General features: G+C 40.5%; 1 protein-coding gene across 2 annotated transcripts in view; it reads left to right on the top strand.

Moving 5' to 3' along the window:
- The window catches only part of HEATR5B (HEAT repeat containing 5B), a 32,799-nt gene extending 6,538 nt beyond the window's left edge, over positions 1 to 26,261 (top strand). For both annotated transcript variants that reach the window (XM_072140818.1, XM_072140819.1), the window contains exons 5-36: positions 1,233 to 1,376; positions 1,861 to 2,032; positions 3,058 to 3,215; positions 3,532 to 3,781; positions 3,981 to 4,136; positions 4,219 to 4,469; positions 7,613 to 7,724; positions 8,230 to 8,382; positions 9,874 to 9,973; positions 10,184 to 10,293; positions 10,858 to 11,021; positions 11,212 to 11,387; positions 12,393 to 12,498; positions 13,637 to 13,827; positions 14,104 to 14,263; positions 14,349 to 14,538; positions 14,696 to 14,865; positions 15,936 to 16,080; positions 16,900 to 17,079; positions 17,236 to 17,487; positions 17,972 to 18,153; positions 18,457 to 18,525; positions 18,623 to 18,802; positions 19,086 to 19,323; positions 19,717 to 19,953; positions 20,047 to 20,174; positions 20,843 to 20,987; positions 21,067 to 21,339; positions 22,357 to 22,581; positions 22,770 to 22,921; positions 23,115 to 23,328; positions 24,366 to 26,261. In XM_072140818.1, coding sequence (XP_071996919.1) covers positions 1,233 to 1,376; positions 1,861 to 2,032; positions 3,058 to 3,215; positions 3,532 to 3,781; positions 3,981 to 4,136; positions 4,219 to 4,469; positions 7,613 to 7,724; positions 8,230 to 8,382; positions 9,874 to 9,973; positions 10,184 to 10,293; positions 10,858 to 11,021; positions 11,212 to 11,387; positions 12,393 to 12,498; positions 13,637 to 13,827; positions 14,104 to 14,263; positions 14,349 to 14,538; positions 14,696 to 14,865; positions 15,936 to 16,080; positions 16,900 to 17,079; positions 17,236 to 17,487; positions 17,972 to 18,153; positions 18,457 to 18,525; positions 18,623 to 18,802; positions 19,086 to 19,323; positions 19,717 to 19,953; positions 20,047 to 20,174; positions 20,843 to 20,987; positions 21,067 to 21,339; positions 22,357 to 22,581; positions 22,770 to 22,921; positions 23,115 to 23,328; positions 24,366 to 24,670 — 5,688 coding nt within the window. In that variant the 3' untranslated portion in view covers positions 24,671 to 26,261. The remainder of the gene's footprint in view (positions 1 to 1,232; positions 1,377 to 1,860; positions 2,033 to 3,057; positions 3,216 to 3,531; positions 3,782 to 3,980; positions 4,137 to 4,218; positions 4,470 to 7,612; positions 7,725 to 8,229; positions 8,383 to 9,873; positions 9,974 to 10,183; positions 10,294 to 10,857; positions 11,022 to 11,211; positions 11,388 to 12,392; positions 12,499 to 13,636; positions 13,828 to 14,103; positions 14,264 to 14,348; positions 14,539 to 14,695; positions 14,866 to 15,935; positions 16,081 to 16,899; positions 17,080 to 17,235; positions 17,488 to 17,971; positions 18,154 to 18,456; positions 18,526 to 18,622; positions 18,803 to 19,085; positions 19,324 to 19,716; positions 19,954 to 20,046; positions 20,175 to 20,842; positions 20,988 to 21,066; positions 21,340 to 22,356; positions 22,582 to 22,769; positions 22,922 to 23,114; positions 23,329 to 24,365) is intronic.
- Positions 26,262 to 27,436: the final 1,175 nt, after the last annotated feature.

Below are 27,436 nucleotides of genomic sequence, written 5' to 3' on the forward strand. Positions count from 1 at the left end.
GAAGCGGCTCCTTAGGGCCCGGCTTTGTCACTTGAGCCTTGCCCATTCACTCTGGTCTTAGTTTACTTATCTTCACTATCTTGAGGAACACCTAGCCCCCCCCCCCCTATTTTTCCTTCCCTCTTCTGTTTATTTTGTTCACCGTTTATATTTCTCTATACTCTCTCCTTGAGCTTGAAGCTTATATATATTTTGTTTTCCATCCATACTTCATTATGGGGCTGCAATCTGATGTGGGATTCCTGCTCTTTTTCTCTGTTCCATTGTGTACTTTTCAATATATCTATTGAACCATAAAAAGTGCAAAATACTGCAATATTCACTCTGACCACTTGGCCTAATAATAGACTGACACATGCTAATTCAGTGTAGGATTTCTGTGCAGCAGTCATATCATTTATATCACAGATAGGATTACAATAGCATACCGCTATGGTGTCTGACTGGAGTACCTAGGGCCCATCGGTAAAATTTGTTCTTAGGGGCCGGGACCATCAGCGATCTGTAACCGATCATCTACCCTGTTGCACTTATGTACTAACTCCTTCAAATTTCTCTCAGTGGTTGCTTGCTTACCTCAAACTGCTATGGTGATGAGAGCACTGCCAGTATCCTGCTGACTGGCTATTAGGCCCCATTCACACAGGCCGTGTGGATGTATACACAAACTTGCGGCTGGTTATATGCCCCTATAGACACCTGAGGCGCCAGGTCTGGTAAGCTGGTCACAACATGTGCTAACTCTACCATTCCATGGCTACAAAAAAGATAAGAGCATGCTCTATCCTCACCCGTTAGAACGGCCATTTCTTATGAAGAGGGAAGGGATGAGCAGCGCTCACCCGTCCTCCTCTCCATCGTGCTGACGTTTGCTCGCTTTGGCTAAGAGCACACGTCAATGTGAATGTACCCTAACTTTTTGCTAAGGCAGAAAAATTAGTTCCCACACAATGGCGAGCACAGAGAGAAATAATACAGATTGGCTGGACACTGTATCTAGATGTCATCCAATGCATCTGCCTTTTCTTCTGTAAAAAACATGAGTAATTCCTCTCAAGATAGTGGCCCCCATAATTACTGACAGAAATGAGAAGATAAATATGAGTCTACAAGGAGTCATAGCAAACATTGCCAACACAATTTTGTCAAAGATTGTGGTGCTTTGCCTTCTGCTTGTAGCTTAGAAACTATTTTCAGAAGTCACTGTTAATCTCTATTATACCAATTGGCAGGGCCGAAGTGAAATCCTGATGAGTCTGCAAAAAGTTCTTAGTGGTCTTGGAGGGGCTGCAGCTTCCAGTCACAGAGACATTTACAAAAACACAAGATCCCTTTTGACAGACAGATCCATGGCTGTGAGATGTGCGGTCGCCAAGGTAAGTAACTGTATACACTTTTATCATAATATATGTTTCCCAGTAAATACTGATAAAAACCAATAGGAGGATCTTGTGTATGGAGAATGTCAGTGTACCACATGTCACTGTAACACAAACTATGTAATTGGTCCAGGGTTGGCCATAGTCATTACAATACTGTTTTATTAAATAATTATAGTACCCATCATCTAACACTTCCACATTTAAAACCTTCCTCTGTAGAAATTGATTTTATAAATTGACAAATCTGTGTTATTAGTTGGTCATTCACTTCACAGTCTGATACTATCAAGTCAGTGCAGTAATAGACATGTAGGGATGTACGACGGCAATGCTAACGCCAATTTTCACACTTTATTCATATTTTTAATACAGAGCACAAAAAAAGTCACAACATACAGCTATAAGATCTTATGATCCTAAATAGTTACTCAAAAACCAGCATTTATGAAATAAAAAATGAATTGTTTTCCGTGTGCAGTGCTTGCTGGAGCTTCAGAGTGAGGCCGTATTCATGTGGACGGCAGAGCTGGAGAATGTGGCCACTCTGTGTTTCAAGGCGCTCGAAGGATCTAACTATGGGGTCAGGGTCGCTGTGTCTAAGCTCCTGGGAACTGTTATGGCTACTGCTTTAATGCCGAAACAGGCAGCAGGTAGGTTATTCAATTATAGGTAAAGTGTGTAAAAAAAAAAAAAATTATAGAAGTGTAGATTTGCATCTGAACGTATGGCATTGGTCTTTGATACATACAGTTTTTCCATATTCTGTCATGGTATAATACAGAAAAGAGTAAACTTAATAAGAACATCAGCCATAGAATTATATTTTGGCTTCCCAAACTGTCTTTGGGAATTTCCTCCTATTTGTTAGATAACCTTGGGGGTGATGTATCATTTGTTTTTTGTTTTTTTGTTGTTGTTTTTTAAATCGAGGGCCAAAGCCCCATTATTGAATCTGACTGCAGCAGAACTACAAAGACAGAAATAGAACTGTCATAAGGAGCCTGGGGTATTCCAGGAATAAGCAGAATTCATAATCAAATTGGTTATTTAAAATTTTGCTCCCCTTAGCAGAAAAAAATGCTGTGGAAATGCACTATGATGGAGAATTAAAATGCTACCGGCCCTTTAACCAGTGAATTAATTTTTTTGCTGTAAAGGAGTCACAGGACAGAAGATGGCTGCTGGTCACATGTCCACATAACATGTCCTGCACCTGCCTGGGCAGGTCATGTGATAATCAGTGTGTTTGGCTGTAATCGGTTGGTTGCAGTGCATCTAGTATGACCAGTGTTGCAGTGAAGGCCATTACAGACATGGTAACAGTACAGTCTGTTATATCACCACTGGGAGCAGATCATAAGAATAAGACTTGTTACTCAGAATTGAGGGATCATGGGAATTGTAGTAGCCTGTGGTGTCCATCTTTGAGATAACTCTGACTACTTTAGAAAGCACATAAAAGTTTGTGAATCATAAAAGCAAACTATTTAAGTTTAATTTACTGATTAATGACATTAAGGTTTGTTGCTTTCAATTATTTATAGAATTAGAATTTTTGTATCCGCTCTTCATATTCCCAAAATGCCCCTTTAAGATTGTGACGTCTGTCTGTTGAGGAAATCCTTATGGGATGTCAGTACACATATTTTATTTATTTTTTTTTTTACTACTACAGTAATGCGCCAAAATGTGAAAAAAGCCACATTAGAAGAAGTGCTGGAGCTGATGGCAACTGGATTTCTACGTGGAGGTTCTGGATTCCTTAAAAGTGGAGGAGAAATGCTGAAAGGTGGAGGATCCATTAGCAGGGAGGTCCGAGTAGGAGTGACACAGGTTAGTAAAGGATAGCGAAAAGTGTGATTTGGGAAAGTTCAGTTAGCTGGGGACATCTGCCAATTCTGCGTACTGTTATGTCCCAGTGTAACTTATCCCCTATCCACATGGGGAGTACAAAGTGCGAATAAGTATAACAATAGAATCCTTTAGATAAAAATAAGATATGTGATAAATTATTTATGTGAGTGTGCTACTGGTGATTGACCTAGTGATTGGTAGATGTTTTACCACTTTGACTATTGCATGTTCTAAAAGTAATGAAACTGATATATTAACTAAAATAAATTCAGATTGATTTCTTCTCTAATTATAGGCATATGTGGTCTTTGTCACAGCATTAGGAGGGCAATGGCTGGAGCGTAATTTTGCCACGTTTCTCTCTCACGTTCTTGACCTTGTGTCACATCCTCGTGCTACACAGACGCACGTTGAGGCAGTCTACTCCAGGAGATGCGTGTCCTTTATCCTGAGGGCCACAGTTGGTAGTTTACTAGGAGAAAAGGCTCAAAATGCAGCTGCTAAAGAAATATGTCAGGCTATCAGCAAACAAATGAAATCTGTTGGTAAGAAATACATCATTTTTTTTCTACTTTCTTGAGAGCCAATTGTAGTCCCAACAGTGCAGACCCCTTGTGAAGCCATCAGAGGAGAGAACAAATGTACCAATTTTAATTCCCCATTTCCCACACCATTTATGATGTAACAATACTTTGACACTAAACACTATTTATTTATTTTTATACATTCCTTTTTGTTTTTCAGAGGCTGTTGTAAATGATGCTAACAATGAGAATAAAGTTGGTACTGCAGACGTGTCGGCCAGCCAGCATGTAATGGTATGTGCTCTGCAGGAGCTGGGAAGTCTTGTTCAGAGTCTGAACTCTACTGCGTCTCCTCTTATCCAGGAGCCGTCCATAGGTAAATGATCAGGCCTGTAGCATACATCCTGTATGCTCTGTATCCTTTAATCATAATTGTTCCATTTATCTTTTACACACAGGGCTTCTGGATACTGTCACTTCTGTGCTCCTTCACCCCAGCATGGCAGCAAGGCTAGCGGCTGCATGGTGTCTTCGTTGTGTTGCTGTGGCTCTGCCCTTTCAGCTCACTCCACTCTTGGACAGGTGTGCAGAGAGGCTAAATAACCTTAAAAATTCCCCAGAAGCTGTTAGTGGGTACAGCTTTGCTATGGCGGCTCTGCTTGGAGGTGTACATCAATGTCCCTTGGGGATTCCTCATTCCAAAGGAAAGGTAAGATTACTTCATCTAGCTATCTACATGTTGTCAGTGATGTCAACAAGTAATGATTGGCGTTAAGTCAGTAGAAGTAATGAGCAAAGGTTTAAGGAAACCTGTCAGGACAATTTGGGAAAGTAAACTACCCACAGGCCCTTATGGATCAGTGGTTTAGCGTTGCAAATCATTCTGTTTGGTTTTTAGGTATGGGGGTGGGGGAACAATTTAATACTCACCATGGCCCTCGTTCTCTTGTTCTGACAAGTGAAGCTGGAGTATTACACCGCAGCATCACTGCCATAGTTACTCCTCCTCTGCAGATGAGGCATGGATGCAGGGTCTTCTGATGCGAGTCGGTGCTTCATCAGACTTGCATCCAGGTATGTATTAATGTTTATTTTTTCCCCCTTTTTTAACATATAAAAACTTCAAAAGGTTGATATAGGACCCTAAACCACAGGTCCATAAGGAGCTTTAGTTGGCTTAGGGTTCCAAATTGACCTGACTGGTATCTTTAAAGGAAACCTACCATTTGATTTGATGCATTATGAAGTAAACATACCTTGAGAATGCTGTAGCTACACTGATGTAGGATCATATCTTGGTTAATCCCTGAGCTGAGTGGTTTTGCTGAAAAAACACTTATAACATTCAGGACCTTGGGAAAGCTGGGTCAGGCTGGATGCCTAGACAAACTCATTAGGCACAAGCTTATAATTACAAATGGAGGTTAGTCAAGCATGACTAATCAACCTGAGCTGGATCACTCATACACAGCAGCTGGGGGATGGTGCAGCAATTGAATATTCTGTCTGGCAGGGACAACAGTGATTGCATTATCATCTCCTGCAGAGAAAAACTCACGTGCTAGGAGAAGTGCTGAAACAAGCGCTGAAGGAGCCGTAGAAGGGACATAGCTTTATTATCAAAATGTTATATCTGTTTAATCAGCAAAACCACTCAGCGCAGGGATTAAACAAGATATGATCCTGCATCAGTGTAACTATAGCAGTCTCAAGGTATGTCTGCTTCATAATGCATCAAATCAAATGGTAGGTTTCCTTTAAGGGCTGTAAAGACCTGTTACAGACCATGTGAAAAGTAACAATAAAAGCTTTCATCCTTCGTTATTGTACCTTAATCAAAAGAAACTAATTGAAATAAATTTGAGTTGATTTATTAAAACAATTTAAAGGAGACACTTCTAAACTTGGGTTGATATGGACAAATGCTGTTAATTTTCTTGCTCTGCTTTTTATATAATTCCTACATTTTTTAATTCCATATTTTTTAAATTTAGCAATAACTGCCTTTAACTTCAATTCAGGTTTAGTGGCATAAAGTTGGTGCAATGTGCAGCAAAAAGTTGTAGAAGCTTTTGGCGCTACTTGCCTGATATGTTGTGGCTCTTTATTCTATTTCAATGGCCATTATTAAATGAAATTGTCATGTTGTGTGTGACATTAAAGGAAATCTACAGTGTCTGGATCTATGAGAATCTTCTAATACTTTCCATGTTCTCTTCTTTTCTAAAATCAACTTTTAAAATGCTAATGTGTGTGTGTGTGTGTGTGTGTGTGTGTATATATATATATGTATGTGTGTGTGTATATACACTCACCGGCCACTTTATTAGGTACACCATGCTAGTAACGGGTTGGACCCCCTTTTGCCTTCAGAACTGCCTCAATTCTTCGTGGCATAGATTCAACAAGGTGCTGGAAGCATTCCTCAGAGATTTTGCTCCATATTGACATGATGGCATCACACAGTTGCCGCAGATTTGTCGGCTGCACATCCATGATGCGAATCTCCCGTTCCACCACATCCCAAAGATGCTCTATTGGATTGAGATCTGGTGACTGTGGAGGCCATTTGAGTACAGTGAACTCATTGTCATGTTCAAGAAACCAGTCTGAGATGATTCCAGCTTTATGACATGGCGCATTATCCTGCTGAAAGTAGCCATCAGATGTTGGGTACATTGTGGTCATAAAGGGATGGACATGGTCAGCAACAATACTCAGGTAGGCTGTGGCGTTGCAACGATGCTCAATTGGTACCAAGGGGCCCAAAGAGTGCCAAGAAAATATTCCCCACACCATGACACCACCACCACTAGCCTGAACCGTTGATACAAGGCAGGATGGATCCATGCTTTCATGTTGTTGACGCCAAATTCTGACCCTACCATCCGAATGTGGCAGCAGAAATCGAGACTCCTGAGACCAGGCAACGTTTTTCCAATCTTCTACTGTCCAATTTCGATGAGCTTGTGCAAATTGTAGCCTCAGTTTCCTGTTCTTAGCTGAAAGGACTTGCACCCGGTGTGGTCTTCTGCTGCTGTAGCCCATCTGCCTCAAAGTTCGACGTACTGTGCGTTCAGAGATGCTCTTCTGCCTACCTTGGTTGTAACGGGTGGCGATTTGAGTGACTGTTGCCTTTCTATCAGCTCGAACCAGTCTGCCCATTCTCCTCTGGCATCAACAAGGCATTTCCGCCCACAGAACTGCCGCTCACTGGATGTTTTTTCTTTTTCGGACCATTCTCTGTAAACCCTAGAGATGTGCGTGAAAATCCCAGTAGATCAGCAGTTTCTGAAATACTCAGACCAGCCCTTCTGGCACCAACAACCATGCCACGTTCAAAGGCACTCAAATCACCTTTCTTCCCCTAAATGCACTGAGTTGCCACCATGTGATTGGCTGATTAGAAATTAAGTGTTAACGAGCAGTTGGACAGGTGTACCTAATAAAGTGGCTGGTGAGTGTGTATATATATATATAGATAGATAGATAGATATCTATATATATCTCTATCGAGGAGGGTGTTACCTTAGCGCCTCAATGCTTCAGCTTCGTAGGCTATTACACTGTGCAGGAGACCTTACCCTCTCCCGCTGTGTGAGATAACAGCAGGCAAAGGGAGGAGGCGGCGAGTACTGAGGGAACAGGGTGAGACTTTGTAATAGCTTAGCCAGAGCAGGGAAGGGCTTTAGAAGGAAGAAGGTCATGGATAACACATATAAGAAGTGCCTGGATCTATGAGTAAATGCCCCTGGTTTATAATGCTTGAATTCGATGGGTGATTTCCTTTTAAATTGCAATGCATTTCTTCCTTATTATTTTTTGTTTTAATAAAGCTTTTTTTGCTTTCAGATGGTAGTGAGTATAGCTGAGGACTTGCTGCGTACAGCATCGCAGAACAGCAGGCTCTCTCTGCAGCGCACTCAGGCTGGCTGGTTACTCCTTGGTGCTCTGATGACCCTCGGTAAGTGCATGTTGATTTACAGCCCATTGTCAGGCTAAGTTTACACCTGCCTTCAGCATATTTAATCATGCCCTCTCGATAAAAATGGTGCAGCAACTCACATCATTCCTCTGTATAAAATAGAAGCAACCACTACATAAATGGAGGCCTATGGAGAACAGAAGGACTTTCGTTCACCTTTTATATTCCATTTCTGGATTTCTGGTAAAAACCCAGGGGTTATTGAAAAAGAAAAGTGTGGTCGCCATGGTTCTTGTTCCATTTTTCATATTCAGTCTTCTGGTTCTCTTGCTCGGTCATAAGTCCTCGGACGTCACTTGATCCTATGTGGAGGGGGGGGGGGGTCATAGGAAGTGACTTGTGACATAATTTCATAGTGATCTGACCATGTCGAAGACGGATGCAATGCTGGACTCCCTTTAATTATTGTGCGAAGTATATTTTACCATAATCGTTTGTGTATTTTATAATGAAAACTGATAACAGAACACTTGTTAATTCCCAGGTCCCTCAGTTGTGAGATATCATCTCCCTAAAATGCTTCTGCTGTGGAGGAATGTCTTTCCACGTTCCCTGAAAGAGTTGGAGGCTGAAAAAGCTCGGGGAGACTCTTTTACATGGCAGGTGACCCTGGAAGGCAGAGCTGGAGCGCTGTGTGGTAAGAATATTCAGTAAATTGGGTAATTACTTTAAAGGAAACCTGTCAGCAGAAATTGGCCTAATAAACCACTACCACTATGTTGTCAAGCAGCTGAGCAGCTTCTAGAGGTTTCTTTCATGGCATGGCCTGGCATCATCCAGAAAGTCAGCTTTGAAGTGATCCGTAAATTGGCTTTATTAAGTCATGGAGGTGGAGATTTTTAACACAGAAGCCAAGCTTTTCCTGCCTCAGTTTTCCCCCCTTCACTGTAATTGATGGCCCTGCGCCCAGGGACATCATTGACAAGATCATGATGTCAATCACAGGGGAGGTGGCGTTCAGAGGCAGGGAGAGCTTTACTTTAGTATTAAAATCTCCGCCTTCCTGACTTTTAACCACCGCTTAACTTCTCGCTTCAAAGTTGATTTTTTTTTTTGGATGATACCACCAAGCTGGGCCATGAAAGAAACATCATCAAGAAGCTGTTGACAACATACTGGTAGTGGTATTTCTGTTGTCAGGTTCCCTTTAACCTCTTCTTGCATCAAGACATAAGTGTATGGAAAGTATGGCTTAATAACAAAGCAATATAATGTTATCTCATAGATAATAATACTACAAGGTACAACCCTTTAATTCCTGCCCTCAAATGCGGTAAAAAGTGAACAGAAGTACATTATAAATGTATGACCAGATGATATTACACCCCATCCAAGTTAGCTAAGATCTTTCCAGGTAGCAGTGATATGTGCTGGAGGGAATGCGGTAACAAAGGAACGCTCCTACACATTTTCTGGGAGTGTCCCAAAATCAAACCCCTCTGGGAGGAGGTGTTCCTATTGATACATGCCTTGACAGGGACAAATGTACCAAGGGAACCCAAGAGAGCTATCTTATTATTAGACATGGATACAATCCTGAGCCCTCACCGCAAAATAGTAGCACACATACTCCTTACAGCCAAGCTATTAATAGCCAAAAAGTGGAAATCAGCCACATTATTGAGGATACAAGAACTTAAGGAACTTTTAGACCACCAGTGCACATACGAAAAAATCTGTGCGGTTAGAGCAGGCAGACTCCAAGCCTTTTTCAAAGTATGGGACCCATGGCTAAAACTATACCCCACGACCTCTTAAAGATAAACAAAAATGAGGCCCCTTGACATTTTATTTCACACATAGCATAAGAAGTGACTTACAATTAAGTGATATAGCTAACCTGAAGAATAAAGAGAAATAGGATCCTTGGATCATTATGATACTACAACGGTTATGTTATTTTATCTATAGAAGTTAAATGTTATGTTCATGAAGATACATATATATTCTACCCAATGCTTCTAAAGCCTATATTTACTTGCGCTGTTAAGATACATGTAGCATTGAAGTATGTTAAAAATTAAAAAAGAGTCTTGTATGTTGTAAAATGAAGATTGTAATGACTTTATAGACTCAATAAAAATGATTTGGAAAAAAAAAAAGTGACCACATGATACTTTTCTTCTAGCCATGCGTAGTTTTGTAGCTCATTGCCCAGAGCTGCTTACAGAGGATGTGATCAGGAAGCTAATGACGCCCATTGAGTGCGCTATGACCATGATGTCTCAGTAAGTAGGGGTTTATAGGGGGGTTACTTGGCATGGGCTTATCTGTGTGTATCTTGGACACTTTACGTAACCTGTCCTAGCATGCACATCCACAAGCTGCCTTCAGTCTCTGCTGTGGATTTCTGTTTTGTTTCCAATCCAAAGCCCAGTTCTTCTTAAAGGGATCTTAATACTTGTGTTTTTCTGACACTGTGTTCTCCTTACCTTCAGCATCTTGTCTGTGATTAAAGCTCATGGAGCGCATCTGAAAGCAAGTGCTGCAATGGTCCGTCTCAGACTGTATGATATTTTGGCTCTGTTACCTCCAAAGACATATGAAGGTGAGGATAATTCATGGTTCTACTGGTATGTATGTAGATAATGGTCCACGTTTACCAGTATGTTTTTTGACACAATACATAATACAATGGTGGAGATTTATCGTGTTGGAAAGTAAGAGGATGCACACTTAGACTAGACAGTCTGATGCTGTGTTAAATTTCAGTGTGTCTGATGCTGGAAAATAAATCTGGTGTAGTATAAGACTGTCTAGTCATACTTTGCCCCCTTCTAGTAGTTTAACCCCCAAAAAAGGTTCTAATCTTTTGGACCATTTGCATAATTTATGGCGCACTGACGTTGTCCTGTGAAGTCACACCTCCTTTTCAACACCGCATAACACCAGAATTCTGTCACAATTTGGCAAATTTCCCCCAATGTTTTTAACTTTTTCCTGACTCCCCCCTCCCCCAACTGTAGACTATATAGCAAATTTATGGCATACATTTTTTTACTATTTTGTTGTAACGCATAAGTGCCAGACCTTTATATAGAAACCGGATGTAGAATTACAACTTGATGGAATATATTACTAAATGTGCTATTCTGAATATAACTGTATACAGGAAACTTCAATGTGCTTCTCCGTGAACTTGTGGCTGAGTTTACCCTGACGGACAATTCTTCCAACACTACAACGTCTCTGCTGCGCTCCTTGTGTCACTATGATGATAGTGTTCTCCTGGGCTCTTGGCTGCAAGAGACAGACCACAAATCAATTGAGGATCAGGTACAGAAATGTATCTTTTTATTTTCAGTTATTTGTATCTCTTAGAGACTTTACTTTTTTTTCCACACACCTTTACTTGGGGTGACCATACTAGTGTAGCGGCAGAAAATAATTGATGCTTCCAAGTTTTGAAGAATTTACATCATGTTTGGATTGATTTTATTTTTGTATGACTGGAATTTTCGTGCAGCTTCAACCCAATAGCGCCTCTGGAAGTGGAGCTCTGGAGCATGACCCCTCTTCTATTTACTTGCGTATCCCAGCTGGTGAGGCCGTGCCAGGACCACTACCTCTTGGAGTTTCTGTCATTGATGCCTCCGTGGCTCTCTTTGGGGTTGTATTCCCTCATGTGTCATTCAAGCACAGGTAAGTACAACAGTAGAGGGCACCAGGTATATAAAAGTACCTTTTTATATAAATATATGCATGGTCTATACAAAAAATATGGTGGTAAGTTGTTTCGGATTAAATCAAAAGACAAGGGGGCACTGTCTCTGTCTGTAGAAATCATGGTTTAATCACCAATGGTGATGGGGCTTTTTTTTACTATAAGAACTGTCCATCTGTGGAATAGCCTGCCTCAGGCGCTGGTCACAGTAGGGACAGCAGAGAGCTTCAAGAGTCTAGATGCCTATTTACACCTAAATAACATTGATGGTTATGTTATATAGAATTATTTCCCCTAAATCCTTTCCTCATCCAATCCTTTCCCTTCCTTGGTTGAACTTGATGCACATGTCTTTTTTCAACCGTATAAACTATGATACTATGATACTATGATGATACCTATATATATGTATTTTAGGTGCTGAAGTTTCGCATTGTATTACAATCTGTAAATAATAAACTATATACAGATGACGCAGAGCTAGGTTGCCATTTCCACCACTTACATGTGATAACGTAACATGTGATCTGTGGTTTTACCCACTTTTACACGTCTTGCTTTGCCAAGGTCTATCGTTGAGTCTGCCTCAGATTAACAGCTGCCGTGAAATACAAGTTTGTGACTTTATACTGATGTCTATAGGATAGCTGCACCCAGTACAAAAGCTATATACAGAGTGATAATACAGATATGTATGGGACGTGTAGATCAAATTCATCAGTACAAACCCTTCCTTTTTGGATGTGATCTTGCTCCTGGCACTTATTATATGGCTGCTGTGTAGAGCTGCATTATGGCTGGCTGAACGCAGCTCAGTTATTCTTCATGTCCCATTTGTGTTGGCTGTGGATACAATTGTAACTGCTCTGTTTATGGGTAGTGTAAGTGCTCTAGACAAGGCATTAAGCAGGATGCTTTGTATATATGAATATGAAATGTGGACCTGTTCTGAATATAACAAGACACTTGGCTTTGCTCTGCAGGCTACAGATGCTGGATCATTTTGCAGAGTGTGTGAAGCAGGCGAAGGGAGTCCGCCAGCAATCTGTGCAGCTCAACATCTTTACCGCGGTGCTCAGTGCTCTGAAGGTACATGTTTTCATAATGGTGTAGTAGATGAACATTTTATTCTTTATGCAGTTCTTCATAACTAATGTTTGTGATCAGACCAAGTCTTGTTATCGAACTTTGATTTATGGTTCAATAATTTTATTGAGAGGAAATAAGCATTATACACGTCCTTAAATGTTTCTATGTAGATTAATTATAAATACCTACAGATTGTATTTGTATGTGCATTGAAATAATCCATATGAACAAAAATAACAACAGAGAAATGAAAATGTTCATATAATTAAACAAAGGCCAATGCGGCGTACAATGTACTTAACAATTCAAGGGGGATCTACATTGGAAAAGACAAGGAAGAGGGAAACTTGGGAAGGGGATGATCAGACTTTGATTTAGATAAAGTTCTGTAAGTTTAATGTAACAGCTTCCAGTTCTCCTGGATTCTCTCATACTATCAGTTTTCTTATTTAATATACCACTGAGGCCAGTAATCATTTGCAGCACTGATGCCTGCATACAGATAAACTGCTGCAGCAACGAAAGTTAATCCTATAAGGGGCGACTGATAGGGAGCACTTGTAGTTGGAAAACTCTTCAATCATGGTATCCTCCTTCTCTGAATTTTTAGATTTTCTCCCCTTACGCCAACTCTTATACATGCATTTGGTCTCATTTTCTGTTAGTTTGAGGCAGGGTGTGTGACCGGTGCTCCATTCAAAGACATCCAAATCAGGGTCTGTGACCGGTGCTCCATTCAAAGACATCCAAATCATTCACCTTGGGACCCCCATTTCTTTTCTTTTTTTTTAATCACATTTTTAATTTAATTTTCAATAAATGTTTAACACCTGTGGCAATTGGATCGCCAAAATATATGAGTACATAAACCAATGGCAAGAGGGGAGGGGATAGGTTGATGGGGTATTGTGGAGCTAAACCTCTAGTCAGAGAGGGAAAAAGGAGAAATACGGGAGTCTAAGCAGTGTCCAGTATATCCTGTGCTGACTGGACAGAGCAAGACGGGTCTATTCTTAAAGCTTAAAGTCCAACTCTGGATGTCAGATTGTCCATTATAAAGTAGTGGGCCTGGGTCTACTATTTTGTACTACATGTTTTAGCATTATATTGGGCCTTCACCGTGTGCTCTTGTATTTAGGGCTTGGCAGAAAACAAAAGCTCTCTTGGTCCAGAAGAAGTTAGAAAATCTGCTTTGACTTTGGTTATGGGCGCTTTGGATAATCCTAACCCTATCTTGAGATGTGCGGCTGGAGAGGCTTTGGGCAGGATGGCTCAAGTGGTCGGAGAAGCAACATTCATTGCCAGAATGGCACAACACAGTTTTGATAAGTGAGTCTATGTGATCTGGGGGGAGTCTGGTAGAGTACTTTTTATATCACTATCCATACTTTTTGGTATCCGGACCATCACAATAAAATATTGGTACTGTCCATTGTCCTTCATTTTCTAAAGGGGAGAAAGTACATTACATACATCATGGTTTTTTGTCTCTATTGTCCCAAGAACACTGTGTAACATTTTTGTATTTTATTTCTATTTTATTTTGGCTTTGTTTTGCTCTGTTATATAAAGTCTAATTATTAATATTCTGTGTTGCCAATCTAGGCTGAAGTCGGCTCGGGATGTTGTTTCCAGAACAGGCCACTCTCTTGCACTTGGCTGCTTGCACCGTTATGTTGGAGGTATTGGTTCAGGGCAGCACCTTAAGACCAGCGTCAGTATTCTCCTGGCACTTGCTCAAGATGGCACATCGCCAGAAGTTCAGGTGAGAATATATTATGTTCACGTGTTTAAGAATGAAGAGCTAAAGATCATGAATTCGGAGCATTTATTTTTTAATTTCCCCATAGACTTGGTCTCTCCATTCCCTTGCACTCATTGTGGATTCAAGTGGCCCAATGTACCGTGGTTATGTGGAACCAACACTTTCCTTAGTGCTTACATTGTTGCTGACTGTCCCTCCATCACACACAGAAGTGCATCAGTGTCTAGGTCGATGTTTGGGGGCTATCATAACAACAGTGGGTCCAGAGCTGCAAGGTGAGTGAATCCCACTGGAAGGAGGTTAACTGTGGACCTTCAGATTCTAGCTTTTTTTCCTAGAACTAAAACATGAGAATGGTACTCTATTCACCACATCTTATGTGTAGTGTCTTATCTGTACAGGGGTATAATAATACACTATATTACTTTACAGGAAATGGGCCCACTATATCTACTATCCGTTCTTCATGTCTAGTAGGCTGTGCTATCATGCAGGATCACTCAGACTCACTGGTCCAGGCTGCTGCCATCTCATGTCTTCAGCAGCTTCACATGTTTGCCCCTCGCCATGTCAATCTGTCAAGCCTGGTCCCTTGCCTATGTGTAAGTCTACTACATATATTAACATGTATAACATTCATATTTGAAACCCAGCATGTTGCTACATTCTAAACAATTAATGACAACTATGATAAACAGATCAATAATATTGCTGTATGGAACGGAACAAATATCAAAACCCTGGGGTTGGAAAACTATAACTGTGTTGATTCAAAACTATTTGTTACACACTAACAAATAGTATTTGCAAAATGTATTTTGATGTGGTTACACATTTTACACATAAAATGTCAAATATTTTGAAAGAGAGAGATGTCCAAAAAGGCAAACTGGCCAGCAGTAATACAATTTGGGCTGCTTTCTTACAGCCGTATGTGCACCCGGCCGTAGCACATGATGGAGAGGAGTAGGGGTGAGCGCCACTTACGCCTCCCCTCTCCATAGCAAGTAATGGCGCCAGTAAAAACGGGAAAAGAAAAAGCATAATCTATTGCTGCCGGATTTGGCGCCATTGCTGCCCGATATATGTCACACAACGGCAGTGTGAAAGAAGCCTTATTAAAGAAGGGCCACAATCGTATAAAAATTGTCTCATTGTAAAATGTGTAACCATAAATGGCATCATTGATGTAAATCACACTGACAATCACATGGGAAGAGGTGTTTTAAGGCAGGGAGAGCTTGACTTCTGAGTTAAACTCTCCAGCTTCTTGACTTTATACAACCAATTACATCTCGCTTCAAAGTTGATTTTGTGAATGATGGAAGCAAGCTGGGCCATAGAAGAAACATGATCTGGAACGTAGAAAGCTGCTAGAGAACATACCGGTAATTATTTAATAGACCAATTTCTGATGACTGGTTCCCTTTAAACTAGCAGCATGAAAGCCATCAGTAGACTTGTTTGCCACAGGATTACAAATAATGTCGCCGCAGCTCACGTTCTTTCTCATAGATTCCACTATATAATGAGGTCATTTGCTGGTTATAGACAATGTACAAACTTAGTGTTTCTTTAAAACTTTTTATGCTTGATTTTTCTCCATCAAATACAATGCGTGCCATTTAAAACATTTTTTCAATGGCTTGACTAGTAGTCCTTTGTGTTTCAGGTCCACCTGGGCAGTTCCCATCTGCTGCTAAGACGTGCGGCTGTAGCTTGTCTCCGGCAGCTGGCCCAGAGAGAAGCGGCAGAAGTATGTGAATATGCTATGAACCTTGCGAAGAATGCAGGGGACAAGGAAAGCAGTGGCATCAGTAAGTAGACTCTGATCATAATACTGCAGACTCCTCATACTGTCTGTTTTACTTAACAAAGTTTTTCCACTAATGATATCAGACAAATGTCTCATCGCTGGTCACCTAGTGATGACTATAAAGGCATCTGCAATCGGCCATTAGGAATAGAGTATTAGTACTCAGTTAACACCTATATACCTGAGTATAAGCCGAGGCCCCTAATTTTACCACCAAAAACTGGGAAAACCTAGTGACTCGAGTATAAGCCTAGGGTGGGAAATGCATTGGTCACAGCTCCCCCCCAAAGAATATATAAGCTGACGTGTATATAATATGACTCGTGTATAAGAAATTTTTTGTGCTGAAAAACTCGGGTTATAGAAGAGTATATATGGTACTCTACTGTTGGAAGGACTTCCCTAGTTGTGATACCGGGCAGTCCTATACAAGAAATGATGATCCTCACCCACAACTTTATTCACTCAGACACTGGGAGGCACTTGTGGATCCCTGTTTTTCTAATGAATTGTTGCTCTAGCGGTTGAATTCCCAGGCATCAGACATTAATCCCTAATCTAGTATCATACCTAATTCCCAGGTAAATGTAAACTTAATCAATTTAATAATAATAAACTTAATAAATATAGTTTTGGCACATCCAAAATTGTGTTCAGTTTACAAATATGAAGTATTGGCCTTGGATGTCCACAGCAATGCTACTGGGTTATGTGTTGAAACCATAGAGACAGGCAGTTTGTTTTGTTCCTATATGATCTAAAATCCATGATTCTTTCATTTGTTTGGAGATAATTACAGTGATCCTGTTTTTCCCTGCAGATATAAACATAACAGACACAGGTTTGGAAGGAGTTCTGTTTGGAATGCTGGACCGGGAAACAGACCGCAAACTGTGCTCAGACATTCACGACACATTGGGTCACATGCTGTCATCTCTGGCAGTGGACAAGTTGTCACATTGGTTGCAGTTGTGTAAAGATGTATTGGCAGCCACTAGCGGTATGGATCTGTTTACTGTGAAATAATCCTGTAATTTATATGTTGATTATTGCTCACAGTCAGCGTCTTGTTTTTACAGTTATTGGATCTGTTTATAAGGTTTAGTCTTGGGTATATGTCCTAGTTAGTGAGTATCAATGGAATTTCTCATTCCAGATGTGGGCACTGCCAGTCTGGTAGCAGGAATAAGGGATGAAGAGTCTGAAAAGAAGGATGAAATGGATGACGACACCATGTTCACCACACTGGGAGAAGACGACAAATCCAAACCATTTGTTGCTCCTCGATGGGCCACACGTGTATTTGCGGCAGATTGTCTTTGTCGAATTATCACACTTTGTGAAAATGCTAACTTACCACATTTTGATCTGGCTGCCGCTCGCACCTTGAAGATGAAAAATCCCAAAAGTATGTTTTGTTTTTTTAAAATTTTTTGAGGTGCAATGTTTAGTAAATGCAAAATGAAGTTGTAGCTTTAAAATGCTTTGGGTTGGTTTACTTTATATTAAATGAAACCTATCATCAGGAGGCCTTTTTCTGGCTCCCCCATGTCCCCATAGAGAATAGTGTACACATAACCAAAGAGTTTTTATGGTGAAACTGGCTTTTTCCAACAAATGAGTGGCCAGTGAGGAGTGGGGAAGACATTTATGATGTCCTGAGGGGGAAAATGACAGGGGACATGGGAGGTTTCTTTAATTTTAAATTGATGCATGATGGCGCTCTTCCCTTTAATGTGTTTTGTATATGCAATTAGGTCTTTGGCAAGTTGAGGTTGACACATGAGACTCAACAATCCTCTCTAGCCATTGTCTATTGATTAAGGCTCAATGTACCCCTGTATTTATGAAGCCTTTATATAAAAACTTTAGTTTTTTGCTCTTTTTCCTAGGTGACTGTTTGGTGTTGCATCTTTCTGACCTGATTCGGATGGCTTTCATGGCTGCCACAGATCATAGCAATCAGCTGCGGATGGCTGGTTTACAGGCCCTGGAGGATATCATTAAAAAGTTTGCTGCAGTTCCAGAGCCCGAGTTTCCAGGACATGTAATTTTGGAACAGTATCAGGCCAATGTAAGAGGAATTGGTCTGTTTTGAGAGTACTTTACTCTTCCGCTGTTATTGATTATAGAAATCTATATAAATAAACTAGGTGTTACCCTTGCCTTTTTCTGGCACTGTTAGCTGTGATTGGACAGTGGGAGAGTGTCCTCTGCTAGTAAGACCCAGTTGTTAGTTTAATAGATATTCCCTGGGCATAGAAGAAGAGCATTTTCATATAGATATTCAACAATAAGAAAAATACCCAGTTTCAAAGGGTAACCTTTTATAGAATATGCAGTGCAGTATCTTTAATTGTGATTGTTTTATTTTTAGGTGGGCGCTGCTTTACGACCAGCTTTTTCACAAGACACTCCCTCTGATATTGTTGCGAAAGCATGCCAGGTATACAGATGATTTGTGTTTGAATCTGTACAAAAAAAAAAAAAAAAAAAAAGGTATTTTGGAAATGTAGCTTTTCATTTGATGCTTTCTTTGTTAGGTGTGCAGTGCCTGGATAGGGAGTAAGGTAGTCAGCGACTTGAATGATCTCCGCCGAGTGCACAACCTATTAGTTTCCTCGCTGGATAAAGCACAGGCTGGCAAAGGGGCATCCAGTCAGCTGTACCGTGAAAGCGCCATAACTATGGAGAAGCTGGCTGTACTGAAAGCCTGGGCAGAGGTGGGATTGCCTTTATTATCCTTCATCTGGAGCTATGTGTTCACTTACTACTTAGCATGATCATGACCTAGGGTGTTTGTGCCTTGTACAAAATGTCACCTTTTTGTTGATGTGTTTTTTTTTTCTGGAAATTATTATTGATGACTATGTAGGGTAATGTACTTTCTGTGTGATGGGAACACATTGGCTGTTATCAGTGATTTACAAGCGGCATCATGCAGAGAAGATGTTCATTTACATTTTGCAGAGATAATCATTATATCCTTTTAACCATAAATCATAGGTTTATGTTGTGGCCATGACTATTAAAAATGAAGCTGACAATAAGCCCAGAAAATCCTTGAAGACAAATGATGAAGATGATGATGATTATGGCACTGTAGATGAGCTTCCTCCAGATAGCCTGATATCATTGGTGGAATCGGCTTTGCCAGCGCTTAGCCGGTTGTGGCTGGCAGTGTTGAAAGACTATGCTTTACTCACTTTGCCACCAGAGTTTGCCAGCCAACTTCCACCTGATGGTAAGTGTTTAATTGTATACCTGTTATGTGGTATAAAGATGTAGAGGTTGCATCCACATCCAAGAACAGTTGCAATCGCAATTCTCCTAGATCTTTAACATTTAGTATTTGGGATTATGGGGGAAAACGCACCAAACTTCAAAGAATAGGGTGGAATTTTATTTAAACGTTTCATGGACAGTCACTGATGCCCCCTCATCAAGTGAAGGAGATTGTAACTGAAATGACAAGATATGGTTTCTTAAATTTACAACCAGTTGTATATTCTCATTACTTTATCATCCTATAATCTCTGTTTTTGTCTCCCTCTTCTTCACTTTATTGTTGAGGTTATTGATCTATTCTAACACTTTATCTTCTGTTTCAAATTTTTTTTTTTGTGGCTCTAAATAGGAGGAGCATTTTACACCCCTGAAACAATTGATACAGCAAGGCTTCACTATCGCAACTCCTGGGCACCAATTCTACATGCTGTGGCGCTCTGGCTCAACTCTACTGGCTTTAATAGTTCAGAAAATACAGATGAGATGATGGGTTCACAGAAACGTTACACTAACCAGCCACCAGGAACACCTCCTAGCCCCAAGTCACTTATGGAGCTTAACAAAGATCGAATGCATCTGATTTTAGGTGAGTGAAATGTAATTAGACATGTTGTTCCTATGAAGTATTATTGAACAATAGTTTACCAAAAACATTATTCCATCCTTTATATGTCATCAGGTATTAGCATTCAGTTCTTTTGTGCACCTCGCCCTGAGGAACCTGTCGAACACGTCACCGCTTGTCTTCAGGCGCTGCATATTCTCCTGGAATCTTCTTTTGCCAGAAGTCACATAGCTGAAGACCAGGTACATATCAGTCACTTCCACATCCATTCTCCTTCCTCATCGATCACATGCTGGAACGTCACTGATCTGAAGAAGGCAACATGGATTCATCCGGCTGAACGTCAACCTGTCTAGTGATATATTTTTCTACATTGATAAAGTGCAGCTGCTCATCACACATGTCTAGAGATATTAGAGTTAGAGGCTCTGTGATCAGGTGCAATATGCTAAATAGCAGAATTCATCAAGCCCCCAGTTCCTGCATTGTTCAAGTACTTTTGTTTTCAAGTACTTTTTGTCCTGCACCCAACCATTAGTTCTGGGGAGTCACAGGATCTGTTTCATCCAATGAGTGGGTTGCTTGTGAAATCCCCTGGAAAATACATGTGACATGCAACTCGATCTTCTGATGGTCTTAGGCCCTGGTGGATTTCCTCATTCATACAAAGCTTCTTTGGGAAGATTATATGTGAATTGGTTCATACTAGCCAATGGGAGCAGTAACCCTCAGTTTATATGAAAATAAAAACCTACCATCGCCTTGGCATTAATGGGATTGGTTTATATATAAATTATCTTTTGAACAGGTGGATGGATTAGAAAAACAAAAAGGGTTATGTCATTCAACAGTTTGCCAAGTCTATTTATACTGCTTTAAGCATTACTTCTATTTGTGTCTTCTATTCAAGGTGATTGGAGTGGAACTTCTGAATGTCCTGCATCGCTTACTTCTGACCTGTAACCCAACGTGTGTTCAGTTGCTGGTCACTAGTGTAGTGCAGCAAATTGTGCGAGCAGCACAAGACAAGTTACAAGAACAAAGAAATGCTCAGAGTAAGGCCGGTTACTAATATCTATTCAATTTTAGTTTTAAAAACAGTTCTGCTCTTTATTTCTTGCTAATTTCCTGCAGGCAAAGATGACACAAGTGAAAAGGAAACACAGATGCTTTTGGGTGAAGGTGAAGAAAATGGTGGCTTGATCCCTGGAAAGTCTCTTGTGTTTGCCGCTATGGAGCTGCTAATGTTCATCCTGGTACGACACATGCCGCAGCTCAGCTCTAAGGTGTCAGACTCTCCAAGTCACATCATCAGCAGACAGCAGCAGCTGTCAGAAGAAAGCACACGTCTGGTGGCATCAACCGTGACTATTCTGGCTGATCTCCCTGTTTTGTGCTCCCCATCAGGTATCTCTTCTAATATCCAAAATAATCTTGTACGTGACGCAATGATTAGGTCTTCCACAGGATCCTTAAAAAGGCCAAACACATTAGATAAGGGTTAAATGCTAAACCTGATCACAATAATCATTTAATGTAAATGAAGGTGTCCCATCAGCATCCTCCGGTATATTTTGTCGGGGTGAAAGCTCTGAAATGTTGGATGTCTTCCTCCTGACTGTTTAAAGGAAACCTACCACTGCTGATGGTAGGTATTAAATGTAAACACCGGGCACCAGCTCAGGGTGAGCTGGTGCCGGAGCTTACTTTTGCTAGTGTTTTAAACTGCTATATCGCGGTTTAAACACATTTTGATTTACAGCCCCGAGGTAGCTTCGGCGCTGCGCGCGGCCGTGCGCGCGTGAGGCCTCCGGCACTTCCTATGGAGGCGCGCGCAGCGCCGAAGCTAACATCGGGGCTGTAAATCAAAATGTGTTTAAACCGCAATATAGCGGTTTAAAACACTAGCAAAGGTAAGCTCCGGCACCAGCTCACCCTGAGCTGGTGCCCGGTGTTTACATCTAATACCTACCATCAGCAGTGGTAGGTTTCCTTTAAAGGAAATCTACCATCAAAATGAAGCATGATAAACCAGGGACACTTACTCAATTTTAGCTACTGCTCCTCCTGAACACCTTACTGGATGGTATATATGAGCAAAATAGTATTTTATAGACTTTCTTTAGGTCTTCAATATCTAATTGATCGGTGGCTAATACATGGTCCCCACACCAATGAGCTGTAAGGGGCTGGCACAACACAGAGTGTGAGTGAAAAAAGGATGCTTTATTCTCTGAGTAATGACCCAGTGACAGGCTCCCTCCTAGGACACAGGAGCTGAATCGGCAGCTGTGTGACCAGCTACTACAATTGATTAGATGTTGATATGTTATCCTGAGGAGAGACCACCAATATAGAATACTGGAGAAGCCATTTGATGGACTTAAATAACTACATTTTAATAAAGTGCTTTGTTCTTTGCAGGCTGTATGACAATACTTCCCACCATTCTCTACTTGGTCACTAAAGTCTTGAAGGAGACAGCAATCAAGTCTTCAGATAATCAGACGCCGATACCGGTTAGTTCTTGCTTGCAAGCCATAAAAACTATTATCACCTCCTCGCTGGCCAAGACGGAAAAGACTCAGAAGAAGTGGACTGATCTGATCCGTAGCACTTTAGCATCTGTGCTGGAGTATCCACAGACTGGTAAGAAAAAGGAGTCACAGTGGTGAAAATCCACAGATCAGTGTGACTTTGTCATAGTTTTAGAGTCTGATATATAGTAATTCTCAAGTCCTTAGTTTGCAGAATTCGTGGCTTTGACTTCCATTCTTCTTTTTGTTTATCTTTTAACTTTCTTTCTAAGTTGGACATTGATGTTTTTTGCATTCCAGGTGACTCCAAACATACCCCCGATGAAGTCAGCATACTGACAGCTATTGTCCTTTTCCTATTGTCTGCAAGCACAGAGATTATTGGGGTGCAGTCATTACAGACTGGGTGTATAAACAAGTTTAAAGCTGCCATTACATCCAGTGACCCTTGGGTAAGTGGAATGAACATACATTATTTTATTGTATAACATGAATTAGTACATGTTTTTGATATATATGAAGTTGTAAGGAGTTTTCTCACTAGTAAGCTTACTGCACACCACCTTTATTGCCTTATCACCTGGAAAATGTTAACATATGGCTAAAGAAATTGAAACCATAGTAAGTTATTGACTTTGTTCACAGGTACAAGCTAAGGGTTATCAGCTCCTGTTGTCAGTATTTCAGCACTCCAATCGTGCTATTTCCACTCCGTATATTCATGCACTGGCACCCATCATGGTTGAGAATCTCAAAGCAGTTGAAAAGAAAAGACCAAACAACAGTTCTGAGCTGCTGGCTGTTCAGGAAGGGATAAAAGTTCTGGAAAGACTGGTTGCTTTGGGAGAAGAGAAAAACAGTGAGTTAACCCTTTACGTTTTGTGACAAATGGAGACATTCCATTTTCTTTAAGGGAATGTGCCACGAATTTTCTTTTTTTTTTGCATATTGAAAGCACATAATGAAATGTAGTAGATTGTGTAGACTCCACACCTCAGTAGCCTTGACATGTAATTTGCATATACACAAGATAAACTTTTTACCACAATATCGGCCACTCAAGATTTTCAAATTAAAAGTATAGGACTTGTTCCTAGCAAAGGAACCTGCCATAAAACCTACCTTATTGGGTAGATCCGTGATGGTAGGTTTCCCCTAATCTGTGATGTCATATTTTTTTAATATGTGTTCTGTTCTATTGTCATCTTGTCCATGATGTAAACAAGATGACTGCTGCAAAGAAACCCTCCTATAGAATTAGCGATTGTTAGGTCTAGTTGCCGTAGTGAAAATTGGAGGATATAGTAAGTTTTAATAAATATATGCAATGGACTCTGCATCTGAGATTTTGCATCTGAGATTTTTAAAAAAACAGAAAACTGGTACAGAGCTTTCAGACCTTACTTTGTGTGGTCAGCCTCCATCATTTTTACCATCAGGCTCAGTTGATTAGCTAAGCCTGTCTTTCTCTGTGTCTTTGCATCTGCCATATTGTAGTAGCTAATGAACCAAGCAAAACAACTGATGCCGAGTTAATACATTTACCAAAATAGGGAGAAGGGAATGATTACATTTCTGCCATCCTCATAGCATGATTTGTCAGTATTGTGCCACAAGCAACGTGTTCAGACTGTCAAAACTGGTCAGCTCCCATGGACAGAGCAAAAACCAGTGGTTGGCAGTCCTTGCTTCATAGAGAATTATGATGCCAGGACTCTGTCTTCTGTGTAAACGCTGCTGTTTGGCCGACCAACTCGTTCCATCATATATCACTATGATGCAATGGTTCTCATCCATTGAATCTTGCTTGGTTTGAGGAATCTGACCAACACACAGGTCCATGTAAAAGCGGGCCTTAGAAGAATTTCTAATTTCTATCTGATTTTTCTCTTCCAGGGGTTCAGCTGCTTGCTCTACTTGTTCCTACTTTGATATCTTACTTGCTGGATGTCAACACATTCAGCTCTGCATGTCCGTCATCAAAGGATCTTCATGAGTTTGCACTACAGGACTTGATGCGTATTGGGCCTCTTTATCCTCATGCTTTTAAAACTGTAATGGGGGCCGCTCCAGAACTGAAGGCCCGGCTAGAAACTGCTATCCGAGCTAACCAAGCGAGCAAAGCCAAGGCTGCCTCCCGACAGCCGGCTCCTACCATACAGAGTGCCCCTACCATCAAACTGAAGACCAGCTTTTTCTGATCCCAATGTGAACAGGAGGTTGGCTTTCTGTTTTGGATCTGGGAATTAGACTTGCATTACTGCCAGCTTGGCTCATTTCACACTATTGCACTTCAATACGGATTACAGTTTTCTGGAGAAAAATATTTTATTTTCCGGCCTTCACCTATACACATATTGGCATGTAGAACTGAGGCATCCCAATACCCCTAATACTTTATATTCCAATTTTCTCTTAGTGTGGACAGTTCTATTGCCTCACTACGATAATTGTTGAGCATTTTAATGCAAATTTCTTTCACCAATTTTATCCTGTGAATCAGTAATCTGGTTGTATTCATTATTGTACATCTGGTATAAAAGAGGGCGGCATCAATGAGAGACTTGCCTACAAAGGCTTTCTGAGGGTGCCTGATTGTTATGAATGAAGTGATCATATAACTTGTGTTTAATGATATTCTATATGGACCTACGGAGCAGACTTTATTAACTATAGTCATATGGTGTAATATGGAGCAAGCTGGCTCTGCCATTTCCAAAACTCCTTTAGACTATCCAGAGTCTCTCTCCATTCACCTGTTCTGTTCATTCTCTGGCTATTGGCCACAAGTTAGATTGATAGTCAGGATACTGTGCTCATGAAAAGGATAGAAAAGGTTTGAAAGCTGGTCCAACCAAATTGTGGCTAGATCCACTGCAGGATTACCTTATGAAAATCCAATAGTCCATTCCCTGGGCTTCCCTAATTTTAAATTAGTTGGCCACTTTACCTCATGTCTTTTTGTAATGTGCAGGATGTAAATTTACCAATATACATCTGTTAAAGGTTCCACTCTGCTTTCTTCATATGCAAAGTGAATCCTCCTGACTTTTACCTCATCAGCCAGAGGTTCCTGACCACAAAATGGCTGCAGATGGAGGGTCGTGTGATCTCTATCTGTCCATGAGCACTATCGTAAGGTTCTGACAGCGCGATTGTTCATGGACAGATAGAAATCACATGACCCGTGGCTGGCTCCATCCACTTGAATTGGGTCATGTTGCAGTAGGTGATCAGAGCATGTAATAACCTGTGGGGGGAGAAATGTGAAAAATCACTATTGCCCCTTCATCCTTATGCTCTATGATGGCCCTCGAGGTCATTCTCTAGCGATTTCTACTAGTCAATTTTACTACTGTCTATTCTCTACAGTTTTCTTCCAGGACATTAAGGGAAAAGATCAAACTCTTTACTGCTGCAAACAACTACACATATCTTTTATTTTATAATAAAAAAAAAAAAATCTTAACTTCTTATGTAAAAAGAAGGGATTGGCAGTAATTTATAGATCGCAGTTGTCTGGGGTTCTGGAACCTAGGTCATTTATACTTTCGTCTGTTACAATCTGAATCTAGAATGTATTATTACCAGTCCCTGGTTAATTATGTGAGTAGCAGACTTATTGTGTATTATGCATTTTTGTTAGGAACCTTATTGATAAGTTTGTACACCTTTCCAGTTGTCTGTAGATGTTAAACTTGTGTATAATTTCAGAAAGTATACACACATGATGCAAATATATATACTGTATATTGAGAAGGACAATATGATGTTTAAAGGGGCATTTACTCAGTAGAAAAGACCCACATGCCCAATCTTTTTTTTTTTTTCCTTTTGAGTAAATGCCCCTTTAAACATCATATTGTCCTAAGAGTAGTCATCCTCAATAATTAATGTGCAAAAGATCACCCGATAAATTAACACGCTTGTTTATCAGGTGATGAACCTTTCTGCAACATATTCTATATTTTAGATTACTGGCAACTCATCGTCCCACATAAAGAGGTCAATATGCTGTTTGTGAATACGAACTCTTCTCCTAGAAATGCAGAGTGGAGACCAGTTCTCTAGATTCTGATGTCAAGAGAGAAAATTGAGACTTTTACTTCGATCTTTTGGGGTATTTTCTGTGTGCAAAATGGAAATGGCTATCCCTGGGCACTTTGTGTACCACGGTATTATGCACCACACAGAGAAAATACCTCTGTAATAAGGCTTCTGCATCAGGAGGCCATGCATCGGGGGAGATGTATTAATGTGTTGGTGTTTAGACCAGTTCAGAGTAGAACTAGACAGTTCTCTGCTGCACCACATTAATCTTTGTGTCTGATGTTGGATAAGTAATCTTCTGCAGTATAAGACTGGTAAGTCCTACTATGCACCTCCTATTAGTTGGTCTAATTTGCTGAGCCACAATATAGAATTTTCTGACGCTATTTACCGGACAAGTTGGAAAACTGCCTAAAATGGTCTAAAACCTTGCAATAAACGTGGCCAACAGCATTTCGGGTGCAAATTACTCCAGTTTTCTGGAGGAGACTGATACATCTCCCCTGGTATTTTTACTTCTGGCTTTTACTATTTTCACATTGTTTTGTGAGCGTCTTCTTTGACCTCCAGTAAATCCGCACATTTGCAACTTGCTTTTTATTGGGTGCTTAGTATAAGTTTACTGTTTACACAAAAAAAGTAGAAATGGCTTTTGAGAACATCCAGTTTAGTTTTTAAGGGAGAAACAAAAAACTTTGAGCACAATACTTATATGACTAAAGACCGAATGAACTGCAGTCAGATTACCACATGTGACAGTCATGATATTGATCACAATGTTTTACTGTAAATTTCTATGTCAAGCAACAAAGTCCAAATAAAATAAGCATGACCCATGCATTTGGTGTTTACTGTATTTTGTATATAAAAACATGGTTTTAGGGCCCCACAATGGTCGGTCGTAATTTCCTCTGCAA

This window comes from Engystomops pustulosus, chromosome 3 (genome assembly GCF_040894005.1).
Source record: "Engystomops pustulosus chromosome 3, aEngPut4.maternal, whole genome shotgun sequence".
In the NCBI taxonomy this organism is placed as follows: domain Eukaryota; kingdom Metazoa; phylum Chordata; class Amphibia; order Anura; family Leptodactylidae; genus Engystomops; species Engystomops pustulosus.